The sequence below is a fragment of the Tachyglossus aculeatus genome, chromosome 2 (assembly GCF_015852505.1).
Source record: "Tachyglossus aculeatus isolate mTacAcu1 chromosome 2, mTacAcu1.pri, whole genome shotgun sequence".
Classification (NCBI taxonomy): domain Eukaryota; kingdom Metazoa; phylum Chordata; class Mammalia; order Monotremata; family Tachyglossidae; genus Tachyglossus; species Tachyglossus aculeatus.
Window position 1 is genome coordinate 96,451,548 of NC_052067.1, and position 17,829 is coordinate 96,469,376.

General features: G+C 45.2%; 1 protein-coding gene across 4 annotated transcripts in view; it reads left to right on the top strand.

Annotated features, from left to right (window-relative positions):
• TBC1D32 (TBC1 domain family member 32) overlaps positions 1-17,829 on the top strand; it is a 323,193-nt gene that overhangs the window by 27,727 nt on the left and 277,637 nt on the right. For 3 of the 4 annotated variants that reach the window (XM_038761204.1, XM_038761221.1, XM_038761213.1), the window contains one exon: positions 5,771-5,896. The exons of the other annotated variant lie outside the window; for it this stretch is intronic. In XM_038761204.1, the coding sequence (XP_038617132.1) occupies positions 5,771-5,896 (126 nt within the window). The remainder of the gene's footprint in view (positions 1-5,770; positions 5,897-17,829) is intronic. 4 annotated transcript variants of the gene reach the window in all.

Below are 17,829 nucleotides of genomic sequence, written 5' to 3' on the forward strand. Positions count from 1 at the left end.
TGTAGAGAAACAGCATGGCTCAATGGAAGGAGCACGGGCTTCATTCATTCATTCAATCGTATTTATTGAGCACTTACTGTGTGCAGAGCACTGTACTAAGCGCTTGGGAAGTCCAAGTTGGCAACAGATAGAGGCGGTCCCTACTCAACAGCGGGCTCACAGTCTAGAAGGGGGAAGTATTTTTAGTAAGTACTTAAATGTTACAATTTTATGACCCATTGAGCCAATCACCGGGGATTATTCGAAATCTCAGTTTGATGCCGGCTAGAGTAATGCCGCTCACGTCCAGGATACAGAGGCCAGTCTTGGGTGCCTGGATTTTCTGGGTAACCCAGCTCCAGCTTATTTTCATTCGTGCATTCATTCAGTTGTATTTATTGAGCGCTTACTGTGTGCAGAGCACTGTACTAAGCGCTTGGGAAGTACAAGCTGGCAACATATAGAGACGGTCCCTATTCATTCATTCATTCAATCGTATTTATTGAGCGCTTACTGTGTGCAGAGCACTGTACTAAGCGCTTGGGAAGTACAAGTTGGCAACATATAGAGATGGTCCCTATTCATTCATTCATTCAATCGCATTTATTGAGCGCTTACTCTGTGCAGAGCACTGGACTAAGCGCTTGGGAAGTACAAGCTGGCAACATATAGAGACGGTCCCTATTGATTCAATCGTATTTATTGAGCGCTTACTGTGTGCAGAGCACTGTACTAAGCGCTTGGGAAGTACAAGTCGGCAACACATAGGGACGGTCCCTACCCGACAGCGGGCTCACAGTCTTGAAGGGGGAGACGGACAACAAGACAAAACATGTGGACAGGTGTCAAGTCGTCAGAACAAACAGAATTAAAGCTGAATGCACATCATTAACAAAATAAATAGAATAGTAGATATGTACAAGTAAAATAAATAGAGTAATAAATCTGTACAGACATATATAGAGGTGCTGTGGGGAGGGGAAGGAGGTAGGGTGGGGGGGATGGGGAGGAGGAGAGGAAAAAGGGGGCTCAGTCTGGGAAGGCCTCCTGGAGGAGGTGAGCCCTCAGTAATAATAATAATAATAATGGCATTTTTTAAGCACTTACTATGTGCAAAGCACCGTTCTAAGCGCTGGGGTGGTCACAAGGTGATCAGGTTGTCCCACCGGGGGCTCACAGTCTTAATCCCCATTTTCCAGATGAGGGAACTGAGGCCCAGAGAAGTGAAGTGACTTGCCCAAAGTCACACAGCTGACAATTGGCGGAGCTGGGATTTGAACCCATGACCTCTGACTCCAAAGCCCGGGCTCTTTCCACCGAGCCACGCTGCTTAACCCAGTAGGGCTTTGAAGGGAGGGAGAGAGCTACCTTGGCGAATGTGTGGAGGGAGGGCATTCCGGGTCGGGGGAGGACGTGGGCCGGGGGTCGACGGCGGGATTTATTGAGCGCTTACTGTGTGCAGAGCACTGTACTAAGTGCTTGGAACGTACAGTTCGGCAACAGATAGAGACAATCCCTACCCAACAACGGGCTCACAGTCTAGAAGGAGCAGTTGGGATTGACTTTAATCAATCAGTGGTATTTACTGAGCGCTTACTGCGTGCAGAGCACTGTACTAAGCACTTGGGAGAGTACAGTACAGCAGAGATGATTCATTCATTCAATCGTATTTATTGAGCACACTGTACTAAGCGCTTGGGAAGTCCAAGTCGGCAACATATAGAGACGGTCCCTACCCAAACAGCGGGCTCACAGTCTAGAAGGGGGAGACACAACAAAACAAAACATATTAACACAATAAAATAAATAGCATAGTAATGATGCACACATTCCCGGCCCGCAACAAGCTTACAGTCAAATATGTGGAATCCAGGGTAAGGGCTAAAGAGAAGCAGTTTGGCCTTGTGGATAGAGCCCGGGCTTGGGAGTCAGAAGGACCCGGATTCTAATCCTGGCTCTGCCACTTGTCTGCCGTGTCCCCGGGCAAGTCACTTCACTTCTCTGGGCCTCAGTTCCCTCATTAATCAATCATATTGAGCGCTTACTGTGTGCAGAGCACTGTACTAAGCGCTTGGGAAGTACAAGTTGGCAACATATAGAGACGGTCCCTACCCAACAGTGGGCTCACAGTCTAAAAGACTGTAAAATCTCATCTGTAAAATGGGGACAAGGACTGGGAGCCCGCTGTGGGACGGGGAAGTGTGGCACCTCATCTGTAAATGGGGATTAAGGATTGCGAGCGCCATATGGCAACATCTCTAGATGTTGCCAGCCTGGACTTCCCAAGCGCTTAGTACAGTGCTCTGCACACAGTAATTGCTCAATAAATACATTGAATGAATAGGGGACTTGTTAAGCGCTACCGTGGCTCAGCGGAAAGAGCCCGGGCTTTGGAGTCAGGGGTCATGGGTTCAAATCCCAGCCCCGCCAATTATCAGCTGGGTGACTTTGGGCAAGTCACTTCACTTCTCTGGGCCTCAGTTACCTCATCTGGAAAATGGGGGTTAAGACTGTGAGCCCCCTGTGGGACAACCTGATCACCTTGAAACCTCCCCAGCGCTTAGAGAACAGTGCTTTGCACATAGTAAGCCTGGAATGCCCTCCCTCTGCCCATCCGCCAAGCTAGCTCTCTTCCTCCCTTCAAGGCCCTGCTGAGAGCTCACCTCCTCCAGGAGGCCTTCCCAGACTGAGCCCCTTCTTTCCTCTCCCCCTCGTCCCCCTCTCCATCCCCCCGTCTTACCTCCTTCCCTTCCCCACAGCACCTGTATATATGTATATATGGTTGTACATATTTATTACTCTATTTATTTATTCATTTATTTATTTTACTTGTACATTTCTATCCTACTTATTTTATTTTGTTGGTATGTTTGGTTCTGTTCTCTGTCTCCCCCTTTTAGACTGTGAGCCCACTGTTGGGTAGGGACTGTCTCTATGTGATGCCAATTTGTACTTCCCAAGCGCTTAGTACAGTGCTCTGCACATAGTAAGCGCTCAATAAATACGATTGATTGATTGATTGATTAATAAATGCCATCATTATTATTATTATTATTATTATTACCACCTATATAAGGATTGGGGTACATACAGGGGAATCAGGTTGGGTGCAGACCCTGTCCCACTAGGGTCCACGCTCCTAGAGAAGCAGCGGGGCTCAGCGGGAAGAGTCCGGGCTTTGGAGTCAGAGGTCATGGGTTCAAATCCCTGCCCTGCCAATTGTCAGCTGGGTGACTTTGGGCAAGTCACTTCACTTCTCTGGGCCTCAGTTACCTTATCTGTAAAATGGGGGTTGACTATGAGCCCCCAGTGGGACAACCTGATCACCTTGTAACCTCCCCAGCGCTTAGAACAGTGTTTTGCACATAGTAAGCGCTTAATAAATGCCATCATTGTTATATGGGACAGGGACTTGGTCGAACCTGATTACCTTTGTATCCACCTCAACGCTTAGGGGAAATCAGGCGGAGGGGTAAAATGACTTGCCCAAAGTGATAAAAACAGGTGGCAGCCCGTAACATCTGCCGACTGTCCGTTCTAACCGCAGTTCGTTCCAGTACAATTTAGAGATTTTTAAAAAGCTGCTGTTGGCGTTTCTTTTTTCTGTTTTTTTCCTAAGCTTGTTACTTCGAGCGGGTTAATTAGGTTCGGGCTATTGCAAGGTCTGCGAGGTAACTCATCATTTAGAAAAAAAAAACACAGTACAAGTTAAATCTGTTTGAAGTAGCTAGGGACACGCTCCGAGTTGAACTTCTGAGTCACCTTTAGTGCTGCTTCTGGTAGTTTCCTCTCGGCTATTTGGAAAAACAATTCCCGAAAAACAATTTCCCCCCTGTTGTTAAGCCCTGTAAGAGTGAGAACATCATCATCATCATCAATCGTCTTTATTGAGCGCTTACTGTGTGCAGAGCACTGTACTAAGCGCTTGGGAAGTAGAAATTGGCAACATATAGAGACGGTCCCTACCCAACAGTGGGCTCACAGTCTAAAAGAACAGTGTCGAGACGTGGGCTCTTTCACCGACTTTTGAACAAGTTGGCGAGAGGCAGTGTGGCCTAGTGGCCCGTGAGCCCACTGTTGGGTAGCCAACTTGTACTTCCCAAGCGCTTAGTACAGTGCTCTGCACACAGTAAGCGCTTAATAAATACGATTGATTGATTGATTGATTGACCTGGGTTCTAATCCCAGCTCCGTCGCTTGTCTGTTGTGTGACCTTGGATGAGTCATTTCACTTCTCCAGGCCCCAGTTTTACCTCATCTGGAAACTGGGGTTGAAGACTGGGAGCTCCACGTGGGTTATGGACTCTATCTTCCCCGGCGCTTAGAACAGTGCCTGGGACATAGTAAATGCTTAACAAATGTTATTAAAAAAAACAAATGGGGAAGGGAGCATCTCTCTACTCTCCAGGGCCACAGCTGCACCTCTGGTTTCTAGGTCTCCTATATCTAGGGGGAATTGCGGCAGGGAAACACAAAGAACCTCTGGAAAAAAATATAAAGGAAGGGCTTGGTTCCAAACCTGATCCTCTCTTTATTATTATTATTATTATTATTGTTTTTGTTGTTGTTATCATTATCAATAATAATGATAACATTATTATTCTCATTATTATTATTATTAATAATACTAATAACAATAATTCTAGTATTTGTTAAGGGCTTCCCATGTGCCAAGCACCATCCTAAGCACATATACAGGGAAATCAGATTGGACACAGTCCAACAGTGATTTTTTTGTTTTTTAATGGTATTTGTTTAGCGCTTACCGTGTGCAGGCACTTCTGTTAAGCGTTGAGGTGGATACAAGCGAGTCAGGTTGGACACAGTCCCCTGCCCCACGTGGGGCTCACTGTCTTCATCCCCATTTTACAGGCGAGGGAACTGAGACCCAGAGAAGTGAAGTGACTCGCCCCAGGTCACGCAGCAGACGAGTGAAAGAGTCAGGATTAGAACCCAGGTCCTTCTGCCTCCCCGGACCGTGTTCTATCCACTAAGCCACGCTGCTTTTTCCACCGTCATTCTGGGGCGCTGACAACTGACCACCTGTGTCTGGTTTGTACTTCCCAAGCGCTTAGTACAGTGCTCTGCACACAGTATGCACTCAATAAATGCGATCGAATGAATGAATGGTTTAACATCCTTTTTTGGTCCCGGACGCTTCTCCCCCATCCCACCGTAGCAAGTTGATAATGATAATATTAATAGTGGCATTTGTTAAGCATTTTTTATGTCCACGTACTGTACTAAGCACTGTGGGGTGAATACAGGCAAATTGGGCTGGACGCAGACTCTGTTCACATGGGGCTCACAGACTCAGTCCCCATTTTCCAGATGAGGGAACTGAGGCCCAGAGAGGTGAAGTGACTTGCCCATGGTCACACAGCCGACGGGTGGCGGAGACGGGATTAGAACCAGGTTCTTCTGACTTCGAGGCCTGTGCTCTGTCCACCAGTTCAGGCTGCTTTCTTTGTCAGTCAATCGACGGTATTTATTGGACGCTTACTGTAGGCAGAGCACCGTATTAAGCGCTTAGGAGAGTACAGTACATCAGAGTTGGTAGGCGGGAGTTTACGGCCCAGAGCGGGAGACAGACGTCAATAGGAATACCTTCTTGCGGTCTCTGTAACTTCCAAAAGCCCACATTCTTTTTCTAGACCCTGAGCCCACTGTTGGGTAGGGACCGTCTCTATATGTTGCCAGCTTCTACTTCCCAAGCGCTTAGTCCAGTGCTCTGCACACGGTAAGCGCTCAATAAATACGATTGATCGATCGATCGATTGATTTCTTCCAGGTGCGACACGAAGCAATGCAGCTCTTATGCTCGGCCCCTCCGTCCGACGTTCTCAGCTGCGAGAACTGGCCCGTCCTTCGGGAGAAACTGACGACAGCTCTTGCCGACCCGGATTGGGCGTTCAGCGTAAGGAAGCGATATCCCTTTCAACTCCCAAAAAAGACTTGGGGCTCTCCCAGAATTCCCCAGATCGGCGGAACCGCTTTTCGGATGTGACCGCGTGATGGAAATGTGGCAGTGGGAATGATGATATACGGCGCTGGCTGTATGCAAAGCACTGAACTAAATGCTGGGAACGGACGCTGCTTAGAGAATTAGCCAAGTTTCCTGGTCCACGGGAGATTCACGGTCAATCAATCGGTGGTATTTATTGAGCGCTTACTTCGTGCGGAACACTGTACTAAGTGTTTGGGAGAGTACAGTACAAAAGAGTTAGCGGTCACGTTTCCCTCTCCACAAAAAGCTTTCAGTCTCAAGACAAGTTTGCAGTCTCAGTCTGAGAATAATAATAATAATAATAATAATAATAATAATAGCGGCATTTGTTAAGTGCTTACTATGTTCTAAGCATACGTCATGCAGAACACTGTACTAAGTGTTTGGGAGAGCACAATACAACAGAGTTAGCGGTGATGTTTCCCTCTCCACAAAAAGCTTTCAGTCTTAAGACGAGTTTACAGTCTACGGTCTGAGAATAATAATAATAATAATAATAATAATAATGGCAGCATTTGTTAAGTGCTTACTATGTTCTAAGCATACTTTGTGCAGAACACTGTACTAAGTGTTTGAGAGAGCACAATACAACAGGATTAGCGATCACGGTTCCCTCTCCACAAAAACTTTCAGTCTTAAGATGAGTTTACAGTTTACAGTCTGAGAATAATAATAATAATAATAATAATAATAATGATAATAATAATAATAATAACGACATTTGTTAAGTGCTTACTATGTTCTAAGCATACTTCGTGCAGAACACTGTACTAAGTGTTTGGGAGAGCACAATACAACAGAGTTAGCGGTCACGTTTCCCTGTCCACAGAAAGCTTTCAGTCTCAAGATGAATTTACGGTATACAGTCTGAGAATAATAATAATAATAATAATAATAATAATAATAATAATAATAATAATAATGGCGGCATTCGTTAAATGCTTACTATGTTCTAAGCATGCTTCGTGCAGAACACTGTACTAAGTGTTTGGGACAGCACAGTACAACAGAGTTAGCAGTCACGTTTCCCTGTCCACAAAAAGCTTTCAGTCTCAAGACGAGTTTACGGTCTACAGTCTGAGAATAATAATAATAATAATAAAAATAATAATAATAATAATAATAATTATAATAATGGTGGCATTTGTTAAGTGCTTACTATGTTCTAAGCATACGTCATGCAGAACACTGTACTAAGTGTTTGGGAGAGCACAGTACAACAGAGTTAGCGGTCACGTTTCCCTGTCCACAAAAAGCTTTCAGTCTCAAGACGAGTTTACGGTCTACAGTCTGAGAATAATAATGATAACAATAACAATAATAATAATAATAATAATAATAATAATAATAATAATAATAATAATAATGGCGGCATTTGTTAAGTGCTTCCTATGTTCTAAGCATACTTAGTGCAGAACACCATACTAAGTGTTTGGGAGAGCACAGTACAACAGAGTTAGCGGTCGCATTTCCCCCTCCACAAAAAGCTTTCAGTCTCAAGTCGAGTTTATGGTCTACAGTCTGAGAATAATAATAATAATAATGGCAGCATTTGTTAAGTGCTTACTATGTTCTAAGCATACTTTGTGCAGAACACTGTACTAAGTGTTTGGGAGAGCACAATACAACAGAGTTAGCGGTCACGTTTCCCTGTCCACAAAAAGCTTTCAGTCTCAAGATGAGTTTACGGTCTACAGTCTGAGAATAATAATAATAATAATAATAATAATGGCAGCATTTGTTAAGTGCTTACTATGTTCTAAGCATACTTTGTGCAGAACACTGTACTAAGTGTTTGAGAGAGCACAATACAACAGAGTTAGCGGTCACGTTTCCCTGTCCACAAAAAGCTTTCAGTCTCAAGACGAGTTTACGGTCTACAGTCTGAGAATAATAATAATAATAGTAATAATAATAGTAATAATAATAATGGCGGCATTCGTTAAGTGCTTACTATGTTCTAAGCATACTTAGTGCAGAACACCATACTAAGTGTTTGGGAGAGCACAGTACAACAGAGTTAGCGGTCGCATTTCCCCCTCCACAAAAAGCTTTCAGTCTCAAGACGAGTTTACGGTCTACAGTCTGAGAATAATAATAATAATAATAATAATAATAATAATAATAATAATAATAATGGCGGCATTTGTTAAGTGCTTACTATGTTCTAAGCATACTTCGTGCAGGACACTGTACTAAGTATTTGGGAGAGCACAGTACAACAGAATTAGCGGTCACGTTTCCCTCTCCACAAAAAGCTTTCAGTCTCGAGACGAATTTACGGTATACAGTCTGAGAATAATAATAATAATAATAATAATAATAATAATAATAATAATAATAATAATAGCAGCATTTGTTAAGTGCTTACTCTGTTCTAAGCATATCTCGTGCAGAACACTGTACTAAGTATTTGGGAGAGCACAGTACAACAGAGTTAGCGGTCACGTTTCCCTGTCCACAAAAAGCTTTCAGTCTTGAGACGAGTTTACGGTCTACAGTCTGATAATAATAATAATAATAATAATAATAATAATAATAATAATAATAATAATAAAATAACGACATTTGTTAAGTGCTTACTATGTCCGAAGCACTGTTCTAAGCACTGGGGAGGAATACGAGGTGATCAGGTTGTCCCACGTGGGGCACACAGCCTTCATCCCCATTTTTCAGATGAGGTAACAGGCTCAGAGAATAATAATAATAATAATGGCATTTACTAAGCGCTTACTGTGTGTGAAGCACTGTTCTAAGTGCTGGGGGGGGGATACAAGGTGATCGGGTTGTCCCACGTGGGGCTCGCAGTCTTAATCCCCATTTTTCAGATGAGGGAACTGAGGCTCAGAGAAGTGAAGTGACTTGCCCAAGGTCACACAGCAGATGTGGCGGAGCCAGGATTAGAACCCATGACCTCCGACTCCCAAGCCCATGCTGTTTCCACTGAGCCACACTGGAGAGAGGAGACAAGCAACGCACAAAAAAATAGCCTAACCTAGTGGAAAGAACACAGGAGTGGAAGTCAGAAGACCTGGGTTCTAATCCCAGCTCCATTCATTCAATCACATTTATTGAGCGCTCACTGTGTGCAGAGCACTGTACTAAGCGCTTGGGAAGTACAAGTCGGCAACATCTAGAGACGGTCCCTACCCAACAACGGGCTCACAGTCTAGAAGAGGGAGACAGACGACAAGACAAAACATGCAGACAGGTGTCAAAATCGTCAGAACAAATAGAATTAAATCAATCAATCAATCGTATTTATTGAGCACTTACTGTGTGCAGAGCACTGTACTAAGCGCTTGGGAAGTACAAATTGGCAACATATGGAGACGGTCCCTACCACTGTTCTAAACACTGGAATAGGTACAAGGTTATCAGTTTGGACAGAGTCCCTATTCCACTTGGAGCTCAAGGTCTAGGCAGGAGGGAGGAGGATTTAATCCCCATTTTACAGATGAGGGAACTGAGGCACAGAGAATTGAAATCACTTGCCCAAGGTCACAAAGCATTTATTTTATTTTATTTTGTTAGTATGTTTGGTTTTGTTCTCTGTCTCCCCCTTTTAGACTGTGAGCCCATTATTGGGTAGGGACCGTCTCCATATGTTGCCAACTTGGACTTCCCAAGCGCTTAGTACAGTGCTCTGCACACAGTAAGCGCTCAATAAATACGATTGATGATGATGATGATGATGATTTGAATTCAGGTCCTCTGACTCCTGGGCTTGGGCTGTTTCCACTAGGCCCCACTGCTTCACAGCACGGAGAACTCTGGTAGTAATGGAATTTGTTAAGCGCTTCTTTTGTGCCAGGCACTGTACTAAACACTGCATTCCGGGGCCTAGGAGAGTCCGTCCTTTAAGTAGTGAGCCCCGAAAGGCTGTGTGCTGATCCTAAGTGTAACTTTTCATTGTCTAGTTGGGCTTATTTTCCACAATCTGCATCTTTTTTTTCCTGGAATTTATAAATCGGTGGAGAACAAGTATGGTTCCCATTATTCTGATGGCATTGACACCCGTCTACTTGTTTTGTTTCGTTGTCTGTCTCCCCCTGCTAGACTGTGAGCCCGCTGTTGGGTAGGGACCGTCTCTATATGTTGCCGACTTGGACTTCCCAAGCGCTTAGTACAGTGCTTTGCACACAGCAAGCTCTCAATAAATGCGATTGAATGAATACTGCACACAGCAAGCGCTCAATAAATACGATGGAATGAATGAATGAATGAATGAATGAACGGAGATGATTTCCTTCCATGTCTTCGATACGCGGCATTTTGCAGAGTGGCGTTATGCGAAAATGGAATCATCAATAAACAGGCAAACACTGAAGATAATTTGCATTTGGAGAGTTCACTGACTTAAGCAGGGGGAGGTTTCAGGGGCAGCTCCACCTTTCCCATTAAATGTCTCTTTTAAAAACTGTGGTATTTGTTTAGGGGCTTATTATATGCCAGGAACCGTACTAAGCGCCGGGGTGGATACAAGCAGGTCGGATTGGACACGGTCTCTGTCTCAATCAATCAATCAGTCAATCAATAATATTTATTGAGCTCTTACTGTGTGCAGAACACTGTACTAAGCACTTGGGAAGTCCAAGTGGGCAACGTATAGAGACAGTCCCTACCCAACAGTGGGCTCACAGTCTACGTGGGGTTGTCAGCCTTAATCCCCATTTTAGAGATGAGGTAACTGACACACAGAGAATGATAATAATAATGATGGCATTTATTAAGCGCTTACTATATGCAGAGCACTGTACTAAGCGCTTGGGAAGTACAAGTTGGCAACATATAGAGACGGTCCCTACCCAACAGCGGGCTCACAGTCTAGAAAGTGGGGTCACAGTCTCCGTGGGGCTGTCAGCCTTAATCCCCATTTTAGAGATGAGGTAACTGACGCACAGAGAATAATGATAATAATGATGGCATTTATTAAGCGCTTACAATATGCAGAGCACTGTACTAAGCGCTCAGGAAGTACAAATTGGCAGCATATAGAGACGGTCCCTACCCAACAGTGGGCTCACAGTCTACGTGGGGCTGCCAGCCTTAATCCCCATTTTGGAGATGAGGTAACTGACGCTCAGAGAATGATAATAATAATGATAATATTGATGGCATTTATTAAGCGCTTACTATGTGCAGAGCACTGTACTAAGCGCTTGGGGAGTACAAGTTGGCAACATATAGAGACAGTCCCTACCCAACAGTGGGCTCACAGTCTAGAAAGTGGGCTCACAGTCTACGTGGGGCTGTCAGCCTTAATCCCCATTTTAGAGATGAGGTAACTGACGCACAGAGAATGATAATAATAATGATAATAATGATGGCATTTATTAAGCGCTTACTATATGCAAATCAATCAATCGTATTTATTGAGCGCTTACTGTGTGCAGAGCACTGTACTAAGCGCTTGGGAAGTGCAAAGCACTGTTCTAAGCGCTGGGGAGGTTACAAGGTGATCAGGTTGCCCCACGGGGGGCTCACAGTCTTCATCCCCATTTTCTCCCCCATCCCACCACAGCAAGTTGACAATAATAATATTAATAGTGGCATTTGTTACGCACTTTTTATGTCCACATACTGTACTAAGCACTATGGGGTGAATACCGGCAAATTGGCTTGGACACAGACTCTGTTCACACGGGGCTCACAGACCCAGTCCCCATTTTCCAGATGAGGGAACTGAGGCCCAGAGAGGTGAAGCGACTCGCCCAAAGTCACACAGCCGACGAGTGGGGGAGCCGGGATTCGAACCCCCGACCTCCGACTCCAAAGCCCGGGCTCTTTCCTCCGAGCCGCGCCGCTTCCCCGGAGGGACGTGACTTGTCCAAGGGCCCACAGCAGACGAGTGGCGGGGTCAGGATTAGAACCCATGACCCTGTGACACCTAGGCCTGGGCTCTCCCCATTAGGCCACGCTGCTTCTTCGCCGTATTTTAGATCGGTGCAGAATAGAGTAAGGGACACCAGAGGTCAATGCAGACTGCTGAAGGGGGGGAATCTGTTTTTTCCTTTTATTTTTATTTTTCCGTTCTCTTTTTTTCCTCTCCGGAGGCCTCAGACCATCCTGGGTTGCTTTTAAGATTGAGATCGCACAACTCCCTTTTCTCCCTTTCTCTGTTCAACAAGGAGAAAATCCAATTAAGCCTTCCATCGGAGGAGGCAGCGGCAGAACAGGAAGCAATTTAGGTCGTCTGAAATTTTTATAGGAAAAAAAGGCCCCTTTATAGTCTCAGTTAGGAGCCTGTTGGGTCCAGTGGAAGTTGCTTTATTTAGTAATTTAATTTTTTTTTACAGCGGTGGAGTCGGAGGGGCGTAACAATACGTACACGGCCGTTGATTGTTGAAAGTCCAAATAGGAGGTACCAGCACCAAACCGATTGGAGCTGGGTCCTGGGAGAACGATGACGTCTTTCTGTTGCTAATTAGTGCCAGCTAAAAATTGGCTTTAACTCTGCATCTGGGCTCTTAGAAGTCAGTCACGTAGTCAGCCGGTGGTATTTATTGAGCATTTACTGAGCGCTTCAGGACTGAGCCCCCCCTCCACCCCCCCACTTACCTCCTTCCCCTCCCCACGGCACCTATATATATGTATATATGTTTGTACGTGTTTATTACTCTATTTGTACATATTTGTAAATTTAAATATTTATTAATTTTTACAATTAATTTTAAGTATTTAAACATTTTTAACAATAATTTTAATAATTAATTTTTATTAATATTTATAATTAAATTTTTAAATATTTTTAAATTTTTGTAAATATTCTACTTATTTTATTTTAATATGTCTTGTTCTGTTCTCTGTCTCCCCCTTCTAGACTGTGAGCCCGCTGTTGGGTAGGGACTGGCTGTAGATGTTGCCGCCTTGGACTTCCCAAGCGCTTAGTACAGTGCTCTGCACACAGTAAGCGCTCAATAAATACGATTGAATGAATGAATGAATTTACTGTGTGCAGAATGCCCTCCTTCCTTAAATCCGCTAAACTAGCACGCTTCCCCCCCTTCAAAGCCCTACTTAAATCTCGCCTTTCCGGACTAAACATCCCCCTTTTCTTCTGCTTCCCCTCCTCTCCCCATCTCCCGCACTCCTTCCCTCTCTTCTACCCCCGTCCCCACCCCACAGCACTTGTGTGTATACACGTACCTATTTATAATTCTATTTATTTTTGTGTATATATATATATCTATAAGTCTGTTTATATTGATGCTATTGATGTCTGTTTCCTTGTTTTGATGTCCGTCTCCCCCTTCTAGACTGTGAGCCCGTTATGGGTAGGGATTGTCTCTCTTTGTTACTGAATTGTACTTTCATTCACCCATTCATTCAACCGTATTTATTGAGCGCTTACTGTGTGCAGAGCACTGGAGTAAGCGCTTGGGAAGTACAGGTTGGCAACATATACTTTCCAAAGACAACAGTGCTCTGCACACAGTAAGCGCTCAATAAATACGATTGAATGAATGAATGAGTGTAGGAAGCGCTTGGAAAAGTACCAGTACAGTAGATTTATATAGTATATGTTACCAACTTGTACTTCCCAAGCGCTTAGTACAGTGCTCTGCGCACAGTAAGCGCTCAATAAATACGATTGATTGATTTGGTAGACACGATCCCTGCCCGCAAGGGACTTCTTACAGTCTAGAAGGGGAGCTTCAGCGCTTAGAACAGTGCTTTGCACATAGTAAGCGCTTAATAAATGCCATCAAAAAAAAAGGGGGGAGGCAGACATTAAAATAAATAAGTGATAAGTTGTTGGGTAGGGATTGTCTCGTTCGGTCGCCGAATTGTACTTTCCAAGAGCCCAGTACAGTGTTCTGCGCACAATAAGCGCTCAGTAAATACGATTGAATGAATGAATTGGATGGAAAGGGTAGAGTAATAGAATCAATCAATCAATCAATCAATCAATCGTATTTATTGAGCGCTTACTATGTGCAGAGCACTGTACTAAGCGCTTGGGAAGTACAAATTGGCATCACATAGAGACAGTCCCTACCCAACAGTGGGCTCACAGTCTGAAAGGGGGAGACAGAGAACAGAACCAAACATACCAACAAAATAAAAATAAGTAGGATAGAAATGTACAAGTAAAATAAATAAATAAATAAATAAATAGAGTAATAAATATGTACAACCATATATACATATATACAGGTGCTGTGGGGAAGGGAAGGAGGTAAGACGGGGGGGTGGAGAGGGGGACGAGGGGGAGAGGAAAGAAGGGGCTCAGTCTGGGAAGGCCTCCTGGAGGAGGTGAGCTCTCAGCAGGGCCTTGAAGGGAGGAAGAGAGCTAGCTTGGCGGAGGGGCAGAGGGAGGGCATTCCAGGCCCGGGGGATGACGTGGGCCGGGGGTCGATGGCGGGACAGGCGAGAGCGAGGTACGGTGAGGAGATTAGCGGTGGAGGAGCGGAGGGTGTGGGCTGGGCTGGAGAAGGAGAGAAGGGAGGTGAGGTAGGAGGGGGCGAGGGGATGGACAGCCTTGAAGCCCAGGGTGAGGAGTTTCTGCCTGATGCGCAGATTGATTGGTAGCCACTGGAGATTTTTGAGGAGGGGAGTAATATGTCCAGAGCGTTTCTGGACAAAGATAATCCGGGCAGCAGCATGAAGTATGGATTGAAGTGGAGAGAGACACGAGGATGGGAGATCAGAGAGAAGGCTAGTGCAGTAGTCCAGACGGGATAGGATGAGAGCTTGAATGAGCAGGGTAGCGGTTTGGATGGAGAGGAAAGGGCGGATCTTGGCAATGTTGCGGAGCTGAGACCGGCAGGTTTTGGTGACGGCTTGGATGTGAGGGGTGAATGAGAGAGCGGAGTCGAGGATGACACCAAGGTCGCGGGCCTGTGAGATGGGAAGGATGGTAGTGCCGTCAACAGAGATGGGAAAGTCAGGGAGAGGGCAAGGTTTGGGAGGGAAGACAAGGAGCTCAGTCTTCGACATGTTGAGCTTTAGGTGGCGGGCGGACATCCAGATGGAGATGTCCTGAAGGCAGGAGGAGATGCGAGCCTGGAGGGAGGGGGAGAGAGCAGGGGCAGAGATGTAGATCTGGGTGTCATCAGCGTAGAGATGATAGTGGAAGCCGTGGGAGCGAATGAGGTCACCAAGGGAGTGAGTGTAGATTGAGAACAGAAGGGGACCAAGCACTGAACCTTGGGGAACCCCCACAGTAAGAGGATGGGAGGGGGAGGAGGAGCCTGCAAAAGAGACTGAGAAAGAATGACCGGAGAGATAAGAGGAGAACCAGGAGAGGACGGAGTCTGTGAAGCCAAGGTCAGATAGCGTGTTGAGGAGAAGGGGGTGGTCCACAGTGTCAAAGGCAGCTGAGAGGTCGAGGAGGATTAGGACAGAATATTTACATAAGGATTGAGGGCCTGTAAGCAAAGTGCTTATCAAAGTCCCAACCTTCCTGGTGGAAAGAGCACAAGAGGGAAATCAGAAGACCTGAGATCGAATCCCCACTTTATCACTTGCCTGCCCGGGGCAAGCCACTTAATTTATCTAATAATAATAATGATGATGATGATGGCATTTATTAAGCGCTTACTATGTGCAAAGCGTTCTCCATTTCCTCATCCATGAAATGGGAATTAAATTCCTGTTCTTTTCCCCCCCTTTGCCTGTGGATTTCATGTAGAACAGAGACTTGGATCTGATCTGATCATTTTGTATCTACTCCAGAGATTAGCACAGTACCTCTGCCTTACCTCCTTCCCTTCCCCACAGCACCTGTATATATGTATGTATGTTTGTCAGCTCCGCAACATTGCCAAGAGCCGCCCTTTCCTCTCCATCCAAACCGCCACCCTGCTCATTCAAGCTCTCATCCTATCCCATCTGGACTACTGCACTAGCCTTCTCTCTGATCTCCCATCCTCGTGTCTCTCTCCACTTCAATCCATACTTCATGCTGCTGCCCGGATTATCTTTGTCCAGAAACGCTCTGGGCATATTACTCCCCTCCTCAAAAACCTCCAATGGCTACCGATCAATCTGCGCATCAAGCAGAAACTCCTCACCCTGGGCTTCAAGGCTGTCCATCCCCTCGCCCCCTCCTACCTCACCTGCCTTCTCTCCTTCTCCAGCCCAGCCCGCACCCTCCGCTCCTCTGCCGCTAATCTCCTCACCGTACCTCGTTCTCGCCTGTCCCGCCGTCGACCCCCGGCCCACGTCATCCCCCGGGCCTGGAATGCCCTCCCTCTGCCCATCCGCCAAGCTAGCTCTCTTCCTCCCTTCAAGGCCCTGCTGAGAGCTCACCTCCTCCAGGAGGCCTTCCCAGACTGAGCCCCTTCTTTCCTCTCCCCCTCATCCCCCTCTCCACCCCCCGTCTTACCTCCTTCCCTTCCCCACAGCACCTGTATATATGTATATATGGTTGTACATATTTATTACTCTATTTATTTATTTATTTATTTTACTTGTACATTTCTATCCTACTTATTTTTATTTTGTTGGTATGTTTGGTTCTGTTCTCTGTCTCCCCCTTTCAGACTGTGAGCCCACTGTTGGGTAGGGACTGTCTCTATGTGATGCCAATTTGTACTTCCCAAGCGCTTAGTACAGTGCTCTGCACATAGTAAGCGCTCAATAAATACGATTGATTGATTGATTGATTGATTGTATGTATTTATTACTCTATTTATTTTACTTGTACATATCTATTCTATTTATTTTATTTTGTTAATATGTTTTGTTTCGTTCTCTGTCTCCCCCTTCTAGACTGTGAGCCTGCTGTTGGGTAGGGACCGTCTCTAGATGTTGCCACCTTGGACTTCCCAAGCGCTTAGTACAGTGCTCTGCACACAGTAAGCGCTCAATAAATAAGATTGATTGATTGGCATATAGTAGGCACTTAGCAAATATACCATTATTAATAATACTAATGAAAGCTTAATAAAAATAGCAAAATAATGATTGTAGTCTTTGTTGAGGGTTTAGCTTATGTCTAGTGCTGTGCTAAGCAGTGGGGCAGGCAAGATACCATCAGAACAGACATGGTCCCAAATAATAATAATAACAGCAATGCTTTTTAAGTGCCTATTCTGTGCCATGACAGCGCTTAGAACAGTGCTTTGCACGTAGTAAGCGCTTAACAAATGCCAACATTATTATTATTATTATTATTATTATTATTATTATACTAAGCACTGGGGTAGGTAGAAGATAATCAGGTTGGATACAGTCCTCTCCCACATGGGGTTCACAGTCCAAGTAGGAGGGAGTAGGATTTAACCCTCCTTTTACAGGTGAGGAAACTGAGGCACAGAGACGTTAAGCGCCTTGCCCAAGCTGACAAGCGGCGGAGCCGGAATAAGGACCCCGGTCCTCTGTCTCCCGGGTCTGTGCTCTTTCCACTAGGCCACACTGCGCTTAGAACAGTGCTCTGCACATAGTAAGCGCTTAATAAATGCCATTATTATTATTATTATTATTATTATCTCAGGTAGGGCTCAGCGTTTAAGAGGAAGGGAGAACAGACATTTTAATCCCCGTTTTACAGATGAGAAACTGAGACAGAGAAATTAAGCGATCTGCCCAGGGTTACCTAGCAGGCAAGTGGCAAGGCTGGGGTTCGAATCAGTCAGTTAATCGTATTTATTGAGCACCGACTGTGCGCAGAGCACTGTAGCAAGCGCTTGGGAGAGTACAATAGAAGAGACCCAGTCCCTGCCCACAATCAATCAATCAATCAATCGTATTTATTGAGCGCTTACTATCATCATCATCATCAATCATATTTATTAAGCGCTTACTATGTGCAGAGCACTGTACTAAGTGCTTGGGAAGTACAAATTGGCAACATATAGAGACAGTCCCTACCCAACAGTGGGCTCACAGTCTAA